The 18,106-nt window shown below is 37.8% G+C and overlaps 1 protein-coding gene across 2 annotated transcripts in view; it reads left to right on the top strand.

The window, feature by feature from the left end:
* Positions 1 to 692: 692 nt before the first annotated feature.
* Positions 693 to 18,106, top strand: part of POU2F1 (POU class 2 homeobox 1) — a 50,256-nt gene continuing 32,842 nt past the window's right edge. Inside the window, exons 1-5 of one of the 2 annotated variants that reach the window (XM_010142851.1) lie at positions 693 to 720; positions 5,066 to 5,131; positions 11,993 to 12,093; positions 14,998 to 15,051; positions 16,679 to 16,798. In XM_010142851.1, coding sequence (XP_010141153.1) covers positions 693 to 720; positions 5,066 to 5,131; positions 11,993 to 12,093; positions 14,998 to 15,051; positions 16,679 to 16,798 — 369 coding nt within the window. Of the gene's footprint in view, positions 721 to 5,065; positions 5,132 to 11,992; positions 12,094 to 14,997; positions 15,052 to 16,678; positions 16,799 to 18,106 lie in introns of those variants that run through there. The other variant, XM_010142852.1, reaches the window with a different exon arrangement.

The raw sequence follows: 18,106 nt of genomic DNA on the forward strand, positions 1-18,106 counted from the left end.
GCAGGAATAAGATTAAAGGTGCTTAAGTCTGTAGAGTTGTTCCTAATTTGTACGTGTCATTTCAGTGGCATTTGAACAGAACTCTGTCTCTTCCCCTCCCTGCTCCCCTGTGGTACTGTGCTTGAGTTAGGGCTGAGAAGCCAAGCTATTGGAAGAAAATTCATTTTGTTCCCTAATTATTATGCCGGCACTCGGGAGATAATTTTTCCCTTCATGCACTGCCAATTAATATGCAAATGAGATGATAAATATTTATACCATGATTTAAATTATGCAGGGAGCGCTTTCAGTGTACTCTGCAAATGAATTGTTCATGGACTTCAAAGTGCTGGCTGCTGTGCTAACGAGAGGAGATTTGCATAAGGCCCTAATCAGGCGCATACTGATTAAGCTTCATTATGGAAACTGCCAGCTGCAATCTTTGTTTCTATTTTATTACAAAAAGGGGAACTTTTCACGCTTCAGTCGCCTTGACAATGTCAGACACAGCTAGTAGGAGAGACTAAAACTCCACAGAGCAACTGAAGTTTCCCTGTTCAGTTGAAGATTGCTATGGTGTAACTGAAGTTGTGTTTCTTCCCCCACCTCCCCACTCCCTTTCGTGTTCAGTCAGGAGCAGTAGTGTAGATTTGATAGAAATTGCCATTCTCCCTTTCCTTGGACTATCTGAACCTGTAGAGGATACCACAGCAATGCTGGACTGCAGCGACTACGTTCTAGGTGGGTACCAGCTCAGCTCTTTCTTACGAGCGTTTAATATGGAAATAGAGGCTGTGAGGTTGACTATGCATAGAGGCTTAATCACATATGCAGTGGCTAGAGAAGGTATTTGAAAGGCTGAAGCTCACCAGTGAATCGGCAGCAAGTAGCTGCCTCGTAGATAGATGATGTATTTCCCTGGTACAGATCTATCTATGGTTTGTGATTTTTCTTTTTTTTTTCCTTCTTGTTTCCCTCGCTCCAGGAGAACTTGATTCCTCTGCACTGGGGAGATTTGCTGCTAGGCTTGTATGATATTACAGACCTTTTGCTTTTAGGATTTCAATCTGAGAAGCATTTGGGTTCTAACAAACACTTGACTTGCATATCCATGTGTTGTGAATTTTGAAGTGTTAAAATGAATGAGAGAGAGTCCCAGCCTCAAGGAACTTAGTAGCTGCACTGAGCCTTTCCCCACCAGAATGTATATTATTTCTGTGTATGTTTAATATAATAACAAGGTTCTTGCATAATAGAAAATCGGGTTGAGTGCACGGTGGTTGCCATTGATACCATTGCAGGCTGTGCCTAAGGTTACTGGGATAATGTATTTCCTGCGCTGAGATTTCATCAGGACAGCAGAACAGACATGCCATAATTTCTTATTCATGTCTTTTGAAGTTATTTATAATAATGGATCACAATTTTACAATAGGTTTTATTTATTTTCAAGGCTCTTTCCCCAAAGCTCAATGTATAGAGCTTATTCTTTTGATTCCATTATATAAATTAATGTAAGAACTTATGTGTCAAAATAAGATAATATATTTTCAGATAGTAAATTTTAAAGCAGACATCTGAGTATTTGTTTCTGAATATGAAGTGGTTTTTTAAAAATGGATTTCTCAAGAATTCTTGGCATGTTTTCATTCACATTGCTCTTCGTTTTTTCCATACTCATCAATGAATAATTTTCGCTGGTGTTGCTGGCAGTTTGACTTTAATGGGTGAAAGGAAAGAGTTAATGATATATTCCATGTTAAGATTGTCTGTGTTTTACTAGTGGTGTACAGTCCCTAATACTCCAGGCTGGTCCAGTGTCCGCTGCTTCTTTCTTCTGAATACCTTGGAAATGTTACTGAGGGTGTGTGAAAGCCTGGCACAGCACTGCCTTGCAACACCCTCAGCCCTGCTAGGAGAGCAGCAGTACTGAATGTATTCGCTCCTCAGAGTTTGATTTCAGTGATGCACCTGCTGCTTTCAATCCTTCCTTCTGTGGAGTTTGTTTTTAGATGAAGTTGGCAGAAGTTGTAGCCCAGGGCCTTTATTTAAAACCCAAGTAAAATCTAAAGGAAAAAGAAGGTGAAGGCATTATGATTTGTTTTTTTTTAGCCCACTTCATTTGTTTATTCTTTTAACTTTAAAGCAGAAATTGTATGAACATATATATACAAAATAATATTTTTATTTGACATAAAATGAATCTGTGGGTTTAGTAGCCTGCAGATATGTGTCTGTTTTGCTGGTAGCAGTTTTGTGCTTCAGATGTATGTCATTCCATTTGCAATGGAAATAGCGGCATTGTTCTTGATGCTTTACATGCAGAAGGCTCACAGATTGAACAAGAAATAGTGCAATAATGGATGCTATCCTTCATTTGAACCTGAGCAGTACCAGAAAAATGTTTCTTCATCCATCTTACTGCTTTTATGCAATAGTGATGTTTGAGGTCTTTGTTAGGGATGAATCTTTACAATAAAATATTCTTCATTTAGGCATGCTTTTGGTAGTTGAGTAAACTTTATGTGTGCGTCTAATGCTAGAAAACACTGGAAGCCTTTTTTAAAAGAATGTATTTTGCAGTGTGGCCTGACAGAAAAACGCCTTGTTTGCTTTATGAAAAGAGGTCCATACAGTTATAACTTTGTCCTGAGCAGACTTGCTGGTCATGCAGGAAGGTTTATTGTATAAGCCTCCTCATACAGATGGAACAGTCAGTATGTTGCTTGGAGGTTTGTGCACAGCACAGTTGTGCCCCCACTCTGGGTTCAGTTTGTTTATTCTAACATTTGTATGCTGCACAGTGGCCCTAATGCTTCAGTTTCCGCAACAAACTAGCGCAAGAGTCCCTGTGGTGTTTTTCTTGCAAGAACTTTCTGTAGTGTGGTTCAGTGAACGTATCCCATGTTATCCAGAGATGGTCTTCTCAGCCTGTGCTCTTCCTGTCTGTGGTCAGTGCTGTCATGAGTACAGGCTACCCTTCCTTGTATTCTGGGTTTAAAAAAATACATCCATGAGATAGCCTCGTTTCCACAACCAAATGTGTTGAACTTCTAAGCTGTCTTTGCTCATTTTCCTGTTGGATGAGGACTCTTCGTGTTTGTGTACACAGCAAAGTCTCCCATTCAGTGTTCTCTAAACCTAAACCGATTTCAGTAGCCAGCTGTGTGTCAAAGAACAAACTAATGCTGATTATCAAATGAATATTGGCTGTAATAACTTTAAAGAAATGTGCTGTTGCTACAACAATAGACTGAGTTTAAGGTACATGCAACTTCTGGATAAAAGCATACTTTGTTTTTGTTTTACACACAGATCTATCAGCAGGGAGGGACACATCAACAACAAACACTTCTGTGCAGTCAGTAGAATCTGTGTTCTGTTTCTAGAGTGTGGATCATACTATCCAAATGTGGAAAATGGCAAAATAAGGAGCCAGGAAGCAATAGGTTCTATATCTGCAACCTTAGCAAAGCTTCGTCACTTGAGACTGTGAACTTGTAGTTTGAACCAGCTAAGCAGAGGTTGTGAAAAACAGGGCAAAACTTGCAGCCTTTTGCTGAAGTGTGGGCCAGCAGCACTCAGCTGGAAGTCTCTAAAGAGGCTGAATTAACTTGTTGGGGAAAGAATCCTGTTTGTTACAGTCCTCTGGCTCTTCTAGGCCCTGCTGAGTTCAGTTGCAGCAGTTGTTTATGTAGAAAATCAGATTTGTTTTAAAAATATTGATGTGTCTTAAATTGTGTTTCCTAACTGCTTATTGGCTTTTATCCAAGGTTGATGCCTTTTTATCTTTTCTGTCACATACGCTGTGTTTCTAACTGGTTCCCTCCTCTTCCCACCCTGAACTCCCAGACAGGCTTCATCGTGGACTCATGTTTCCCCTCAGGCCTTGTCCACGAGCTGCATTCCTCCTGGCCTGTGTTTGTGTTCCTCTGCTGCTGTCACCCCTGGTTCTGATAGCCTGGGGTGTCACTGGTCTCTCTGGGCAGGAGCAGGTGACAGTGCATGGCAGTAGTCCGGCTTCTTGTTTCCAGCTCTTGTAGAACTGCCAAGCAGTGAAGTTTCTGGGCATTCTTGGAAATAGCTGGGGGAAACATGCAGCAGTTAATGCTGTTACTGTATTCTTCTTCAGCCTGTTGGTATTTTGGAAATGACTGCTTTGATGAAAGTACATGACAGAGGTAACCTTTTAAGCACCTAGCAAGAGAATATCCTGGAGTAAAGGGTTCATTCTGAGCTCATTGAACTTCCATTTAACTGGTTATGGAAATGGAAGAATGTGCTTAAGGATTTGCTTATGCTTCATTTTATGAACCAGTCTGGCTTGAGATTCTTTTTGTATTTTTGGTTTGTGACAGTGTGGCATACTGAGAGCTGGTAGCAAGGAATGAGGAGGTAATAATGCTGTACACAGAACATCTGCATAGATTTCTGTATAAGGAAACTATATTCTCTGGCATGTGGAGAGGCCCTCTGCATTACACTATATTCAGCTGACGAGCATTGAAACCAAGAGCAGACTTTTTAATTAGATTCATCCAGAGGAAGAAGGAAGAGGGATTATTTTGTGTTTGTATGGTTTTGCATTAATATGCAGAAAATATATAATAACTTGATATCAGTAACATTCCTGTAAAATAAAAATGCAGTATTAGAAAAAATGGCATCTATTGAATTATAATGACTGAATTTCCATTCTCTTAAAAAAACCCAACATGAAGTCTGACCATCATGGCCTACATTATTTTTGTGTTGGTTTTAATTTTCCCTCTTTTTGCTTCTGTGACTTTCGTTGTACTGAAAATTAAGTTCCTATCTATCTTTGCCCTTCAGTGTGCTGTCTTTTATTCCTGTAACACCATTTTTTCACATATGGGAATAATGACATAAAAATTTTTGAAACAATATTTATATGGAAAATTCAGTATTGTGTTCTGCTTCTGATCGTTCTTTTTGTGTATATCCGAATTAGGGTAGAGTAATGTCAAATTTCTGATGTTCTGTAGTTCCCTTGGACAAGAAGGTATGAAGAAATTTTGGGATATTTTTCCTGTATTAGTTTCTCTTTATTTCTGTTTTCATGCAGACTCAAGAATGAACAATCCGTCAGAAAACAGTAAACCGTCAATGGAGAGTGGTGATGGAAATACAGGTAAGAAATGATGAATTGGTACACAGATATTTTCTGGAGGAATTGAAAGGATATTAAAAGCATAATTTCTTTACCAGTTTACAGGCATTAAAACCAAACCAAAACAAAGAAACCCTACACACCTACTGTGTTTATAGACTTGAGAACTTCTGTTGTCTCATTAAACCTTACTGTATGCAGGGCATTATTCAGACCTACTGTATCAGAGCACTAGCCATGCTGTATATAAGATTCTGCTTTCCTACTTCCTCTATTTGTAGTGTTTCTGATTCTGTGAAAGGTCTAGTCATTTATTTTTGTGTTGTAAATATTCCCTGTCAGATGTGGGCCACTGGCTGATCTTGTTTCCATTTTAGATTTCATTCAAGCACTCACAGCAGTTCTGAAGAACAAGACGAAGGGAGAAAGCATCATTTCTCAACATTAAAAAAAAATGTTAGCTAGCTTTTTTGTAACTTCTTCTTGAGTTTCAAGAACAGAATCTTGAAATTTGACTGGAGAAGAAACAGCCTTTGTGTTAGGACCAATGTGCCTTTTGGTGCATACTTAAGATGCGGCCAAGTTCTAAACCATTGAAGAAGCTTGTTAAGCCACTATAACTCAATCATGCTATCTCATGCTCTAACTCCTTTCTGGAGGTAATTTAATGTTCATTTTGGAAGCAAGAGAAATGATAGTTCTAAATGGAGAATAAATAGTTTAACCTAACTCAGAATCTTCTCTGAGCTCAGAATAGTATTTGAGAAAATTCTAATGAGAAGGAGCTTGTTCTTGCTTCTTTGAGAGAAACCTAGTTACCTTGTGTGAGGAAAATAATTTTCCCTTCTTTTGGTACAATAATAAGAGTTTTATTTTAAACTCTGGAGTTGTGACAAAATTAATTATTTACTTCATTTTATGCTGCTATCTCTTCATTCTTTGTCTGAAGCTTTAATACAGCTAAGAGTGACTCAGTGTTCCCGATACTGATCTGAAAGCCTGGATGTTTACTGCCAAAGCATGTGATCAGTCAAAAGGAATTCTGCTCACTTATTAATGTGTGTTTTGTGACTGGCACCTCAGATTTTATAATTGCCATTGTATTTGTAATAGGAGAGGTAAAAATTATTTTTATGAATAAAAAGTATTTATTATGTATTTAATACTGGTTTACAATGTTATAGCATGTTACTTAAAAACGTGTATGGGCTGTAAATATTTCATAATCATAAACAGCATCAAGAGAACAATGCTTTTAAATATCCCTATAGAATCCTTGTAGCTGGAGGGTGTGTGTAAGCTGAGAAAATTCAGACTTCGTGCTCTGTATGACCATAGTTCCCTGCATAGACTTTCTCAAAAGAGCGCCTTCCCAATGCAATTCCTTAAGTGCATCTTTAACTAGCATTTTCACCTCAGCCGAGCTGTTAAAGGGGAGGATTTTGTTTATTCGGTGGTAGTCCATTATCACAGAAGTATTGCGTCTGCTTCAGCAAAACCCTGGCTCTGCTCTCCTAGGAAAATACTTCGTTGGTGTGAAGGTGGTGGTCGCGATGGACTGTAAAGCTGCATGTAGGTGCTTTCATCACTAAAGGGGATACAATGTCTGTATTTTTTTCATATTCTAATACTAAGTTTAATTATTACAGATGTTACTGGTGTTTGTACCTTTTGCAAACATTGCTTCTGTAATTTAAATTTAAAAGTCATTCCATTCATTTTTGTTTCTACTAAATGATACAATTTAAAATAATGTAGAATTGTTGAGGAGCCTTTGTTCTGCAGTCATTGTTTTGTTTTAAAATATAGTGCTCATAAACCACTGGAGGTAGTGATTAATGACATGTGCGATGTTCTTTGGGGGCTCAAGCATCACTTGCATTAGTCATCTGGCAGATGTTAAACCCTGAAAGGAATACTCAAGGAATGTCCTTTTGGGTGTCTGATCAGGATACTTAGGTTATGGTTCTGGGCTCTGTACTAGTGAAAAGAAGTCAGCTTTCAGCTCAGGTGCGAAGGAACTGGAAGTGCCATTGATCAGGGGAATATAGGCTCTGAAGCAAAATGTGTGAAGATGGTTTTTATGAACACCCAGAATTCTTATTTTTGTAACTGTCTTTTTTCCAGTGACATTTCTAAATCATTTGAGTCTGCAGTGAAGCATTACTAGTCTATATTCTAAAACCTCAGTGAATGTTTGTTTGGGTTAGTCCTGTTTTAAACTGTCATAAGCTGATGCAACTTGAAAATTTTAAGAGAAATTACTGCAGGCCATGGAATTTACATTTGGCAGAGGTAGTGTTCTTAGGGAAAAAAAACATGGTTGCCACTGGTAAAGATGACATAACATCAGTAGTTCTCCACGCTAAGTTTTGTGGAAGTTAACAAATTAGGGGGTTATATTTCTTAACTCTATTTTGGGAATATAGTAAAGTCCCCTGAATACACTATAAAATCACAATAAAATGCCTGAAGTAGATTTTTTTAACTTTAAAAACTTTTTGCTAGCTCGACTCCCCTTTTAAGCATCTGAAAAAGCAACCCATATTTCAGATGAATTAAAAACAACAACAAAATAAAGTCTTTATGAGTACAAGAGTTGTTAGATGGCGGTTTACAGAAGGACATGGATTGATCGACTGGTTGTCAGTATTACAAAATTACACAATTTTTTTTCCAACCTTCAGTTGTGAGTGGACAGTCTACTTAGTATCTATTGGAAAAGAGAGAGAGAAATAAAAAGAGTATCTTAGAGTAAACTGATAGCTATTTTGGGTTTCCTTTTATAGGTTACAGCATAAAATTTTCCAAAACAGTGCAATCTTTTTTGTTTGTTTAATGTGTACTCTTTTCTAAAAACTGTGTGAATGCAGTACTATGAAAGCCAAGATTATACCATCTATGGAAAGTGTAGTATTATGACATTCATTGACATAACAGCAAAATAATAATTTTTGTAAGTGTACTATTTGGAAGGATTCTAAGGATTCTTGTTTGGATTGGTTCACTTACAGAGATTGATTTCCAGTTTCCACGAGAAGAAAGTCTATAGGAGAGTGGGAGAGGGAATATGAAATATTCTTTAACTGCTAAAATTCTCGACAAATACTAATGCTAAACTTATTAGTAATGTGGACAAGGAATCATCAGTTTCTGAGTATTGGGGATGTCTCTCAATGCACAGAGAGAGAGAGAGATGGGGAAATGTGCTGCTAGCGCTGGAAAATGTCTTCCAGAGCACAGTGCAGATAACTACTCAAGTTAGTTTTGAAATCTTCCTTCTCCTTGTTTGCCTTCCCTTCCTAAGTTCTTTCTTGCTCCTTACTCCGCATGTCCCCAGACCTGTAGTCCCTCACCTCTCTTCCGTTATTATGCAGTCTGTAAACTTGGCCTAAAGTCTGGTGATTATGATGTTTGATTTTGATAGTATGTTCTTTTTCATAGAACACAGGTGCCTGCTGCATTTTGTCTTGCCTTTACCCTCTGCAGATCCAAGACCAAGACAACATAAACTAATCCATGTTCAGGTGTCCTGGTGCTTAGTGTTCTGTTCCTTTCCCTGGAGTGCCACTGAGATGGTTCAAAGATTTTATTTGGCTGAAAATGAGTTGCACTTGGTATTAGTCTTCATCCAGATCAATTCTGTGAAGTATCTAACCATATGGCTGAATTTATGTCAGTGTTTAAACGTGCTTAAGTTGCATTGGACTTGGGCTATAAAGGTTAGATTCCATCCTACAGATTAATTCAATCTTAACAATTTGCTGGGGATGGGGAAGGCTCATTTCCCTACTACCATGTCTCTGACCTGCCCTGCTTTGCATTATGTGCTGCTTGCTGGGCCCTAAAGCAAGGTAATCCATCTCACATAACTGGCAGTAAACTAACTTGGCTGAAAGAAAAAAGGAACAGTTCATATAAATAATTTTCTGCACCATTAGAAAGGTGAATTGGTTTACTGCTGTGTCCGTGAATTACCAGAGGGGGCAGGACAAGGAACAATGCAGTTGGAACGAAGAGGAAAGGGGAGGTGGGAGATGGAGAGTTCCCATTCCTGTGTATTTTGGTGTTGGTGAGATGTTAGATCTGCTCTAGCAGTTGTGGGAGCTGGGATGGAGACAGAAAGACATAAATACTTGGGATTGTTAAAATCACAGTACTTGTGATTCCATCTGCCATGTCTACTAATCACCATGGGTTTTTACGTTAAACTCTTATCTTGAGCAAAAATGGCATTCTGATCCTTTCATGTCCTTACAATGAGCTGACCTTCTGCTTCTGACAGCTCCATTTTCCAGTCGTCTTACCACATTTCTTGGATTCCACAGGAATGCTGTCACATCCTTCTGAGCACCTTAAGAGCAAGGCCTATCATATGCTGGACACAAAGTTCATTTTTCCTGCTGTTCTTCAGAAGATGTAGGCATCCTGTGATAAATGTAGGCAACTTGGGTAGCATTCCTTCCAAAACTAAGGCTGCGTCCAAAGGGGAAGGGACACTGTACTTCCAAATACCAAAGAAAGCTTAAGATGCAAGCAGAGCACGAGAGTGAACAGGTGTGGTTTGGGTTTTTTTGCTCTGAGTTTGGTTTTGGGAGGTGTGGAGAGAGGGAATTGGAGTCCTGCAGGATTGAATTTAAAGAAAATGTTGTTTTCTCTTAGCGCTTGTCTAAACTGATTTTTGGGACCCACGGAGATTTTAACCTAAGTCTTGGAACTTGCTTTGTTGAACTATCGACCCTAGGAGGCTCATTTCAAATTTCCGTATTAAGAGTCTGCAGAAGCACTAACTGGAGCATTTCTTCTGCACACATGCCACAGTAGTGCTATTTTAATATGGTGTTATGATTTGAGGTTCTTTTTGGAAAATAGTTAACTAGAACATCTTCACCTATTTATTTAAGGTGAGGCTTCCACCTGGTCTTCTCAGAAATGGGTGATTTTTTTGACCCCTGCAAGTTTCCAATTGGAATGAGGAATATCTTCTTACAGTAGGTTATCTTATCTCTATTTTATTTCCTTCTTGGGGATCCGTGACCACAGGTTGAAAACTGATTCAAGGCATCTGCTTAAGTGAAGAAGTGGTAGATTGTTTCCTTTGAATTACAGTAGCTGTTTCTCAGGGATTGTCTTTATATATTTACTCACTCATCTTCCCACTCCCTTTGGCCTTCTGTATTGAGACAATTCTGCAGTTTACTGGAAAGAATGACAATAGATGGGGTTCTTCTAGCTCCTTCCTTCTTATCTACCTTTCCTTGGAGAAATGCAACCAAGTTGCATTCGTTCAAGGTCATTTCACACCAGTGATAGTCCTTCCATTCATTTTGCATTGGAGTTTTAGACTCATTAAGCAAAATAATTTTACATAGTTTAAAATTTGAATATTTTTAACATGTCTGTGATTCTTTGGCTGCAAATATGTCTCTCAAGTCAGTAAACCCTGGCCCAAAGCACAGAATTAATAACTTGAGCGTAGACCCACTCTTCCCCCATGGCACCTCCACCAAAGATGCGTCAAAGGCCTGCCTTAGGTATACCTTACATGCGTGCTAGAAAGCTTGAGTATCTACATTGTATCTGTATTTAACTGAACAGTGACTCCATCTTTGGAAATTTTATCTGTGTAAGCTGTTCGTAGGTCAAAATAGCAATGTAAAATACTGGGTAGTGTATTTTACTAATAAAATTTCACACCTCCTTGCTTTTGCAGATGTTTCTAAGGAATAGCAAACCTCTGTTGTTGCTTAACAACTGTGACTCGCTTTTGCTTATTAGATATCCTGGATTTTTATAGAGGAAATTGTAGATGATGGAAGGGATTTTGAAGCAGGCGTTTGCTCAATACCATCCGTAGGCACTGAACAAAATCTGATTGTCATGATGAGAAAACATGCAAGTCTAAAGCTGATTTTACTTCATTTCAGTCATGCAATTTTTAAGATTGCATCATCTGTTAGAAATTCCACACAGCCTGATACACTCAGTTTCCCTTCTTGTTTTTAGCCACTGTAGGTAGTATTACCCAACATAAAAAACAAGTTAGTTTTATGTTTTACATGTTGATTTTATAATCTTCTCGAAGAATGATTCTTACAAGTTTGTAGATATAGTTCCACTTGGTGGAAGAGAATTTTGTAGAAATTTCTTGTGGAAATCTTTTTTTATTTGTTTTTCTTTTCATAATCAATTTATTTGGGGATAGTTTGGGGGTTTTTATGTCTTCCAAGCTATTTTAGGAAGAAGACAGCAAATTAGGGAAATAATCAGGTTTTAGTTACATGAAAGTGAGTGAGAGGAAAAGCAAGCCCAAGCAGTTATCTTATGTAATGAGAGCTCTGCACAAATATTCATAGAAATATGGAGGTATCTCGTATCAAAAGAGTAAAACTGTGGCCCATAACTGCTATGTATACACAGTACTTCTCTTTTGGTCAAGTATTATTTTACCTATCTTTAAAGAAAGGTGACTTTTATATGAACCCTATTCTTGCCCTTTCTGAACAAAGATTGTCTTCAGCTGCAGGATAGAGTGTGCATGGAGAATGGAAACACAGTTTAACCATAGCAACATGCACACATTGGTTCTCAAACCATGGTAGAGATTGATGGGGTAATAGTGTACATAGAATAGATAAGATAATAGAAGCTAAAGAAAATATAATGTTGATTTTGTTGAGCTGACCAAAGTTATATTACGAAAGTCTGGAAGTGACGCTGCTTCCCCACCTCCCCTTGCAGGGGGAACTTAATTCGTGTTACACTCAGAGTATTTTTCTACTACATAGTATTGAGAGAATACCAGGAGACTTAGGAATATTAGTTCTTATTCCATTTTGTAAGAGTAATAACTAATAGTTCTTAATATCTCTCTGTCTCCAGGCACGCAAACAAATGGCCTGGACTTTCAAAAGCAGCCTGTGCCTGTCGGAGGAGCAATCTCTACAGCCCAGGCCCAGGCCTTCCTTGGGCACCTTCATCAGGTAAGAGGAGATCCATTTCAAAGTATGGGATGTTCAGGGAGGTATGGATGCAGCTGCTCTTGTATGTTCTACGTTCTCTCTTACTATGAATGATGGGTAGTCACGTAAAGGAGCATATGGGTAGACCACATGCTTAAATAGCTTGAATGGGAAGAAATTCTTATTGTGACACTCACTTCGTTACATTAGGCTGTAGAATACGTCAAGATAGGGTGAGATCTATTTGGGGGAACTAGAAAGGCCCTTTTTGGGACTTTGAGAAAGCCTATAGTCTTTTATTTTTTTTAAACCTTAATGGAGATACCAGATAGAAAGACAAGGTAGAATCTAACCTTTTGGTAAAGGATTGTTTTGGACCAACAGCTGCCAAGGTTCTGAAACTGTCACTACTAGTTAAGAAACCAGAAGTGGTGTTGAATGGTAGTCAGTACTATGCTTCAGTCTTTCAAGTTCTTACACATTAACTAGAAATATCAAGTGATTGTACTTACTAAGCATGTGAGGTATTTGGTTTTTTTTTTTTTTTTTTTTTTTTTTTTTTTTTTTTTTTTTTTTTTTTTTTTTTTTTTTTTTATGATTTCAAGGACCTGTTTGTCAGATGATATTCAGGCTTCTACTACTATCCTTCTCTGCTGCTGCTGTGTTTAGGGAATCAAAGCTGAACCTCAGATGTAGGCTGAAGCAAAATGGGGCATCCCTAGGTGAAGAGAAGAATAAGAGGCATTTTTTGTAGGTTTTATCTGTTTGCACTTGATGTTTGAAAACAAATGTCCTAATTTCTTTCCCTTCCTCAGCACCAAGTTTTAACTCTAAAATACTGTACCTAATTGGCTGACCTTGAATGTTTGAGGTCTGAGGTTGCGCCGTTATTGTGGTATAATTGACATACTGAAGCTTTTATGCCCTCTTTTAAGAGCTCTGAACTGCCATTTTATTGTATGGAACATTCCATGCGTCTTATCACATAATTACAATTTTCCTAGTAGATTGGGTTATATAGGACGTAGGGAGTGCCAGCGTTTGAATTTGCTGAACCAATAGGCTGTTGTAGTCTGCCTTTATGTGGAGAGAAGATGACTAGTTTTCATGGGCTGTCAGTATGTGTTTAACACAGAGACAGATACAGCTGTTCTACAGAATTTGGTGTGTTTGTTTTAGTCTTTGTTTTGTTATATAGATTGATCAAGGCCAGTAATTGTATTTAGCACAGTGCTTTATCTTGCTTTGGATATGTATTTGTTTAAACAGTTGTCAGAATCTTTATAACTTCATGTTTGATAAAGTGTGAATCATTTCTTGAAACTCTAGTTCAAAGGGGAAAAAATCTCAGCTATTCTTTTATGCACCTGGAGGTGTGTGGGAATCTATTGTCAAACTGTCCTCTTCTGGTGTGGCTGCTGTTAGTGGAGTATTATTCAGCCTTAACACACAGTGCTTTCCTCCAGACTAATACAAAATACGAGGTTGTAGGCAACATTCAGGAACAGTTTAATTTCTAATTAGAAAATGTTTGTTGTATGGTGGAAGGGGTGTCCAAATTGCATTCGAAGAGATTTTCAGGAATATACTGGCTATACTCAATGAGAGTAGTCTTTTATGTGGTTTTTTTAATCATTTTTATGGAATTTTTAAAGTATTGTTTCTGAGTATATCTGAGTCGTTCACCTCAACTGTGTCAAATTATATTTTGCTTGTGATGAGAAGGAGCTTTTCCAGGAGTGTTTGTTTAGATGTAGCATATGCTTAATAAGTCTAATCAGCTAGAGCAGTAGGAAATATTTCTAAGGTGACCCTTAAGGGTTGCCTATTTGAATATTCAGTTATTAATTTCATGTACTGCGATTTAAATTAAAACTCTCCTTCCTGTGCTTGCAGATATGTGAACTCTATTTTGAGGTGTATATTATGTGGGCCATCTTTTTGTAGAGGCAAGAGTACTACATTTTGCTTTGCTTTATTGTATCCTTACGTGTTGCCTAGTTTTCAAATCAGCAATGGTTTTCAAACATGGCCAGAGATTGAATTCACTACAGGCTGTAACACTGACCTTTGAAAGTGTTGGTAATTAATTACTTAGCATTCCATCTTTATAGTAGGAGTTGTGGTAGAAACAAGGCAAGACTGCTTAAAGCAGTCTTCAGTAAATGAAAATTTAGCATTTGTTGTAGAAAGAAAATCCTTATTAGAGATAAGATAACACTCCTTAAAAATTGCACTTTCTGAAGCATCAGTTTTTCTTCATTGCTAACCCACAAGTACTTCTTTGGACTTTTTAAGCACAAACATTGAATTCAAGTTTTGAGTATATCTGAGTCAATACAGCTTTTGTAAACTGTCTCCAGTCTTCTGTACTGACATCTTCTTTTCAGTGGCTGAGGACTGCAGAAACTTGAATGAGTTGATTTGAGAAAGAGGGTTTATGCTGTGGGTTTTGTGCTGTGCAGGTGATTGCTCCTCGTGTTGTATAAGGAAGCGAGTGAAAGCAGTGTACACATTTGGAGTAAGACCCATTCTGAAATATTAGAAGGATGATGATGATGATGAGTAGAGCTTAATGTCCTCCTGTGAAGCCTGGATTTTTAATAACAGGAATAGGAATAGTTAGCCTGTCCACCCCAAAATGCTCTGTTTCAACTCAATTTCATTATAATATCTAGATCCCTAGGCAGGAATATGTTCAGCAAGAGGTAGACACCCTTCTTCTAACACTGTGGCGGAGTCTTAGGGATTTTTTTCAGCCTGGAACACAACCTCTATTTCACAGTGTTTTCAGGTGTTAGAGGGGCATACATTGTTCTTGGGAGAGTTTTTGTTGTTGTGTGGGTGGGGAGGTTGTTCTTTTCACATTGGTAGTTTTCTGTGTACTCTACTTTATTTCATATCCATTTTTGCACTGTGTCGCAGGTCCAGCTCGCTGGAACAAGTTTACAGGCTGCTGCTCAGTCCTTAAATGTACAGGTAAAGACGTTTTCCTTCTGCTGCTCATCATTCTCACATTCCAAACAGCATTATGGTTTCATTAGAGATGGTTTTTAACTTGTGATATGTTAATCTGTTTTTTCATTCTGATTGGTCTTGCAAGTAGTAGGTGTGAAGGAATAACAGCCCTACAACCCAAGTTCAGGATTGTAAGCATTCAGAAACTGGAGTTAAAACATGCTGTGATTGTAACTTTATACCGAATTTCAGTTAGGTGTTGTATTATGAAAACTATAAAACTCCGGGAATATTTCATGTTCTTCCATTTATTCACTGATTTTAAACATAGTAAGAATTACTTTGCCATTTGCGCTTACTTCGGGTAGCTGAATGTAGGAGTATAATGTAACATTAACTATGTAGTGTGGCTAGTGTAGATTGCTTGTGTAAATAACACATACTTATTTCAAAATAAGTCAGAGTAATTGTTGTTTAATAATGTACGTGAGACAACAAAGCTTTCAAACTTTTTTATGATGCTGAACACTTCAGCACTTCAGTTAACGTGCCACTTCCTCTCAGTTCTATATTAAGGGGCAAAGGATGCAGTTTTATTGAAAACTGGTTTCAGTATTGCTTGTTATTAAAGAATGTAGGTAGCGCATTACATGAAATGCGGTAGAATGTGGGCCCACTTATACATAATAACAATTTGGAAAGAAGAGGAGGTATAGTGACCTTCCTTTCTAAGAGGAAGGAGGCAGAAAATTGCTTTGGTTGCCATGGTAAACTTCCATCCCTGAGAGAGATGTTGGCAAACAGGCTGTATCTCCAGTGCAGAATGTTTACAGTCCTGCGCTGTAATTATCACTCAATGACTGGCAGAATTAATCAGAGCCTTTATGTTAATTAGCCTGCTCTGCAGTCCCCAAAACAGGTGGTGGAAAATATGCAAATGTATGCAGAATTTTAATGTTCTGCATAACCAGTTTTAATTATCATAAAACTCTCTCCCCCTCTTCATGCACTTATATTTCCTCCCTCATGTCTTCACAATTTCTTCTGTTTAAAAAAAACAAACCAAAACCACACACACAAAAAATCCCAACTCTTTTAAAATAAAGCATCATTCAATTAAATAGATGCTAAACTTTGATTATTTAAAAGCATTATATATATTCTGTATTTTACTGTAGGTAGATAAACCTGTGAGGATTTCTCACACCAGTTCTGTGTAAGCCAGCTTTATGATGACTTAGAGGTGTAGCATGCAGATACAGAAAATGGAAACACAGTCTCCTTTCCCTTGTTCCATTGTTCAGGATTTTAGGCGATGAGTAATTTTAACAACCTTTTCTGTCTTTAGTAGTGACAGCTTCAGTTGCATTGCATAAAATGAAATGAGACCTGAAAATAATGTCAAAGAGTTACAAAAGACCTGATAGTTTTTATGTTTTGTTTAAACTGCATTACCTACAGACATGTTTAAGCAATCGTAGCTGAGATGGTGGGCACACAGAGCCATTGCTTAAACACACACTTAAAATAAACCCAGGGGCTTTTTGTATGCAGATGAAAGATTTTTATTGCACAGTGTTGAGATAGCAGTGTTATACATTAACATCTGTTTTACACTATAAAGAGTTGTTTGGTTTTTTTTGACTAGTCTAAATCTAATGAAGAATCTGGGGACTCTCAGCAGCCAAGCCAGCCTTCCCAGCAGCCTTCAGTGCAGGCGGCCATACCCCAGACCCAGCTCATGCTGGCCGGAGGACAGATCACTGGGGTAAGATTTACCCAAGTATACTGCAGGAAGCCTCCTGTCCAGCAAATGATAGTAGTCCTCGTAGAACTATCAGTGAAGGTTATTGTCATTTCCTTTAATAGGAAGAAACTTGAATGAAAGAGGGGACAGACAGTATCATCCTATGAAAAAGGAGACTTTGGTTTTTGTTGCAAAGTGTGTGTGTATATATATATATATAAAAAACAAATCTTTCTCTCCGTTCTCAGTATCCATCTTGACTCTGCAATGAAATTAAAGCCTGGGGTGTGTACAAATAAGAAAGTCACTTGTGTCATAAAGAGGAATTTTGGGGGCTTTTTACAGTATTAAAATGAGACATGGGAGCACGCGACTAAATCTGGTCATATAGCTGAGTGAAGAACAAAAATGATGGGAACTGCTGAGATAAATTCTTCCTCTTCTCAGACACATTTCATTTTAAATAAATGTATCAGTGCTTGCCTTAAGCCTATTCAACCTTTCTGTTTTAACCTACTAGTTTTGAGGGTTTTAATTGCAAGTGAGTAATTACGGAATGACTTTTTAGGATTACTGGTGTTTCTGAATTGTTGTAAATGCTTTCAGTCGTTTAAAAAAACAGCAAGTTTTGTGAATGGGCTGGTTTGGTTAAAGGGTTTGCTTTGACGTGATCAGCTTTGCAGTTTTGAGAGTTTGCATGTTAAATGAGGAATTTAGGGCAGTTGTTCCAACTATGTATTATGAAGTATTAGGTTAGATCATCTCTACACTTGAATGAAATGATGTCTTAATTTCACGTTCAATTGTTAAATCTTCTCATATGCTAGTGTGTAAACAAACATCCTATTTAGTTTTTGATTAATTACATTTGAAAGTTTCATAAGTGAGACTGTTTTAATATGTTATTAAAACCCAGCGTATTGTATTATTTTTCTCATTCTCAAAAAATATTGTTTTGTTTTAATTTGTGATTGTCTGCGGTAGTGAAACATTCAAAACTCCAGGCCTGTGCAGATATGGGTTGTAGTAAATATGGGCATCAAGATTCATTTACATGTAAAGGAAAGACTGCTGCCACCTGTTTCACAGAGATAATGCGTGTTTGGGAAAGGGAAGGGATGTAAACTTGCCAACTCTATTCTATTTAAAAAAAAAAAAGCAGATGGGGAGACTTGGAGAGAAACAAATGGAGCTCATGTTCTTTACTTATATCTTAGGGCATAATGGAAATGATGGAATATGGCAGGGATTCATGCTAATGTGAAGCAGCTGGGGGGTTATCAGTTTGTTCAGTAGCCATAGCCAGCATTACTGCTTCTCATTCATCTG

Source organism: Buceros rhinoceros, unplaced genomic scaffold (genome assembly GCF_000710305.1).
Source record: "Buceros rhinoceros silvestris isolate BGI_N320 unplaced genomic scaffold, ASM71030v1 scaffold16139, whole genome shotgun sequence".
Taxonomy (NCBI): Eukaryota; Metazoa; Chordata; class Aves; order Bucerotiformes; family Bucerotidae; genus Buceros; species Buceros rhinoceros.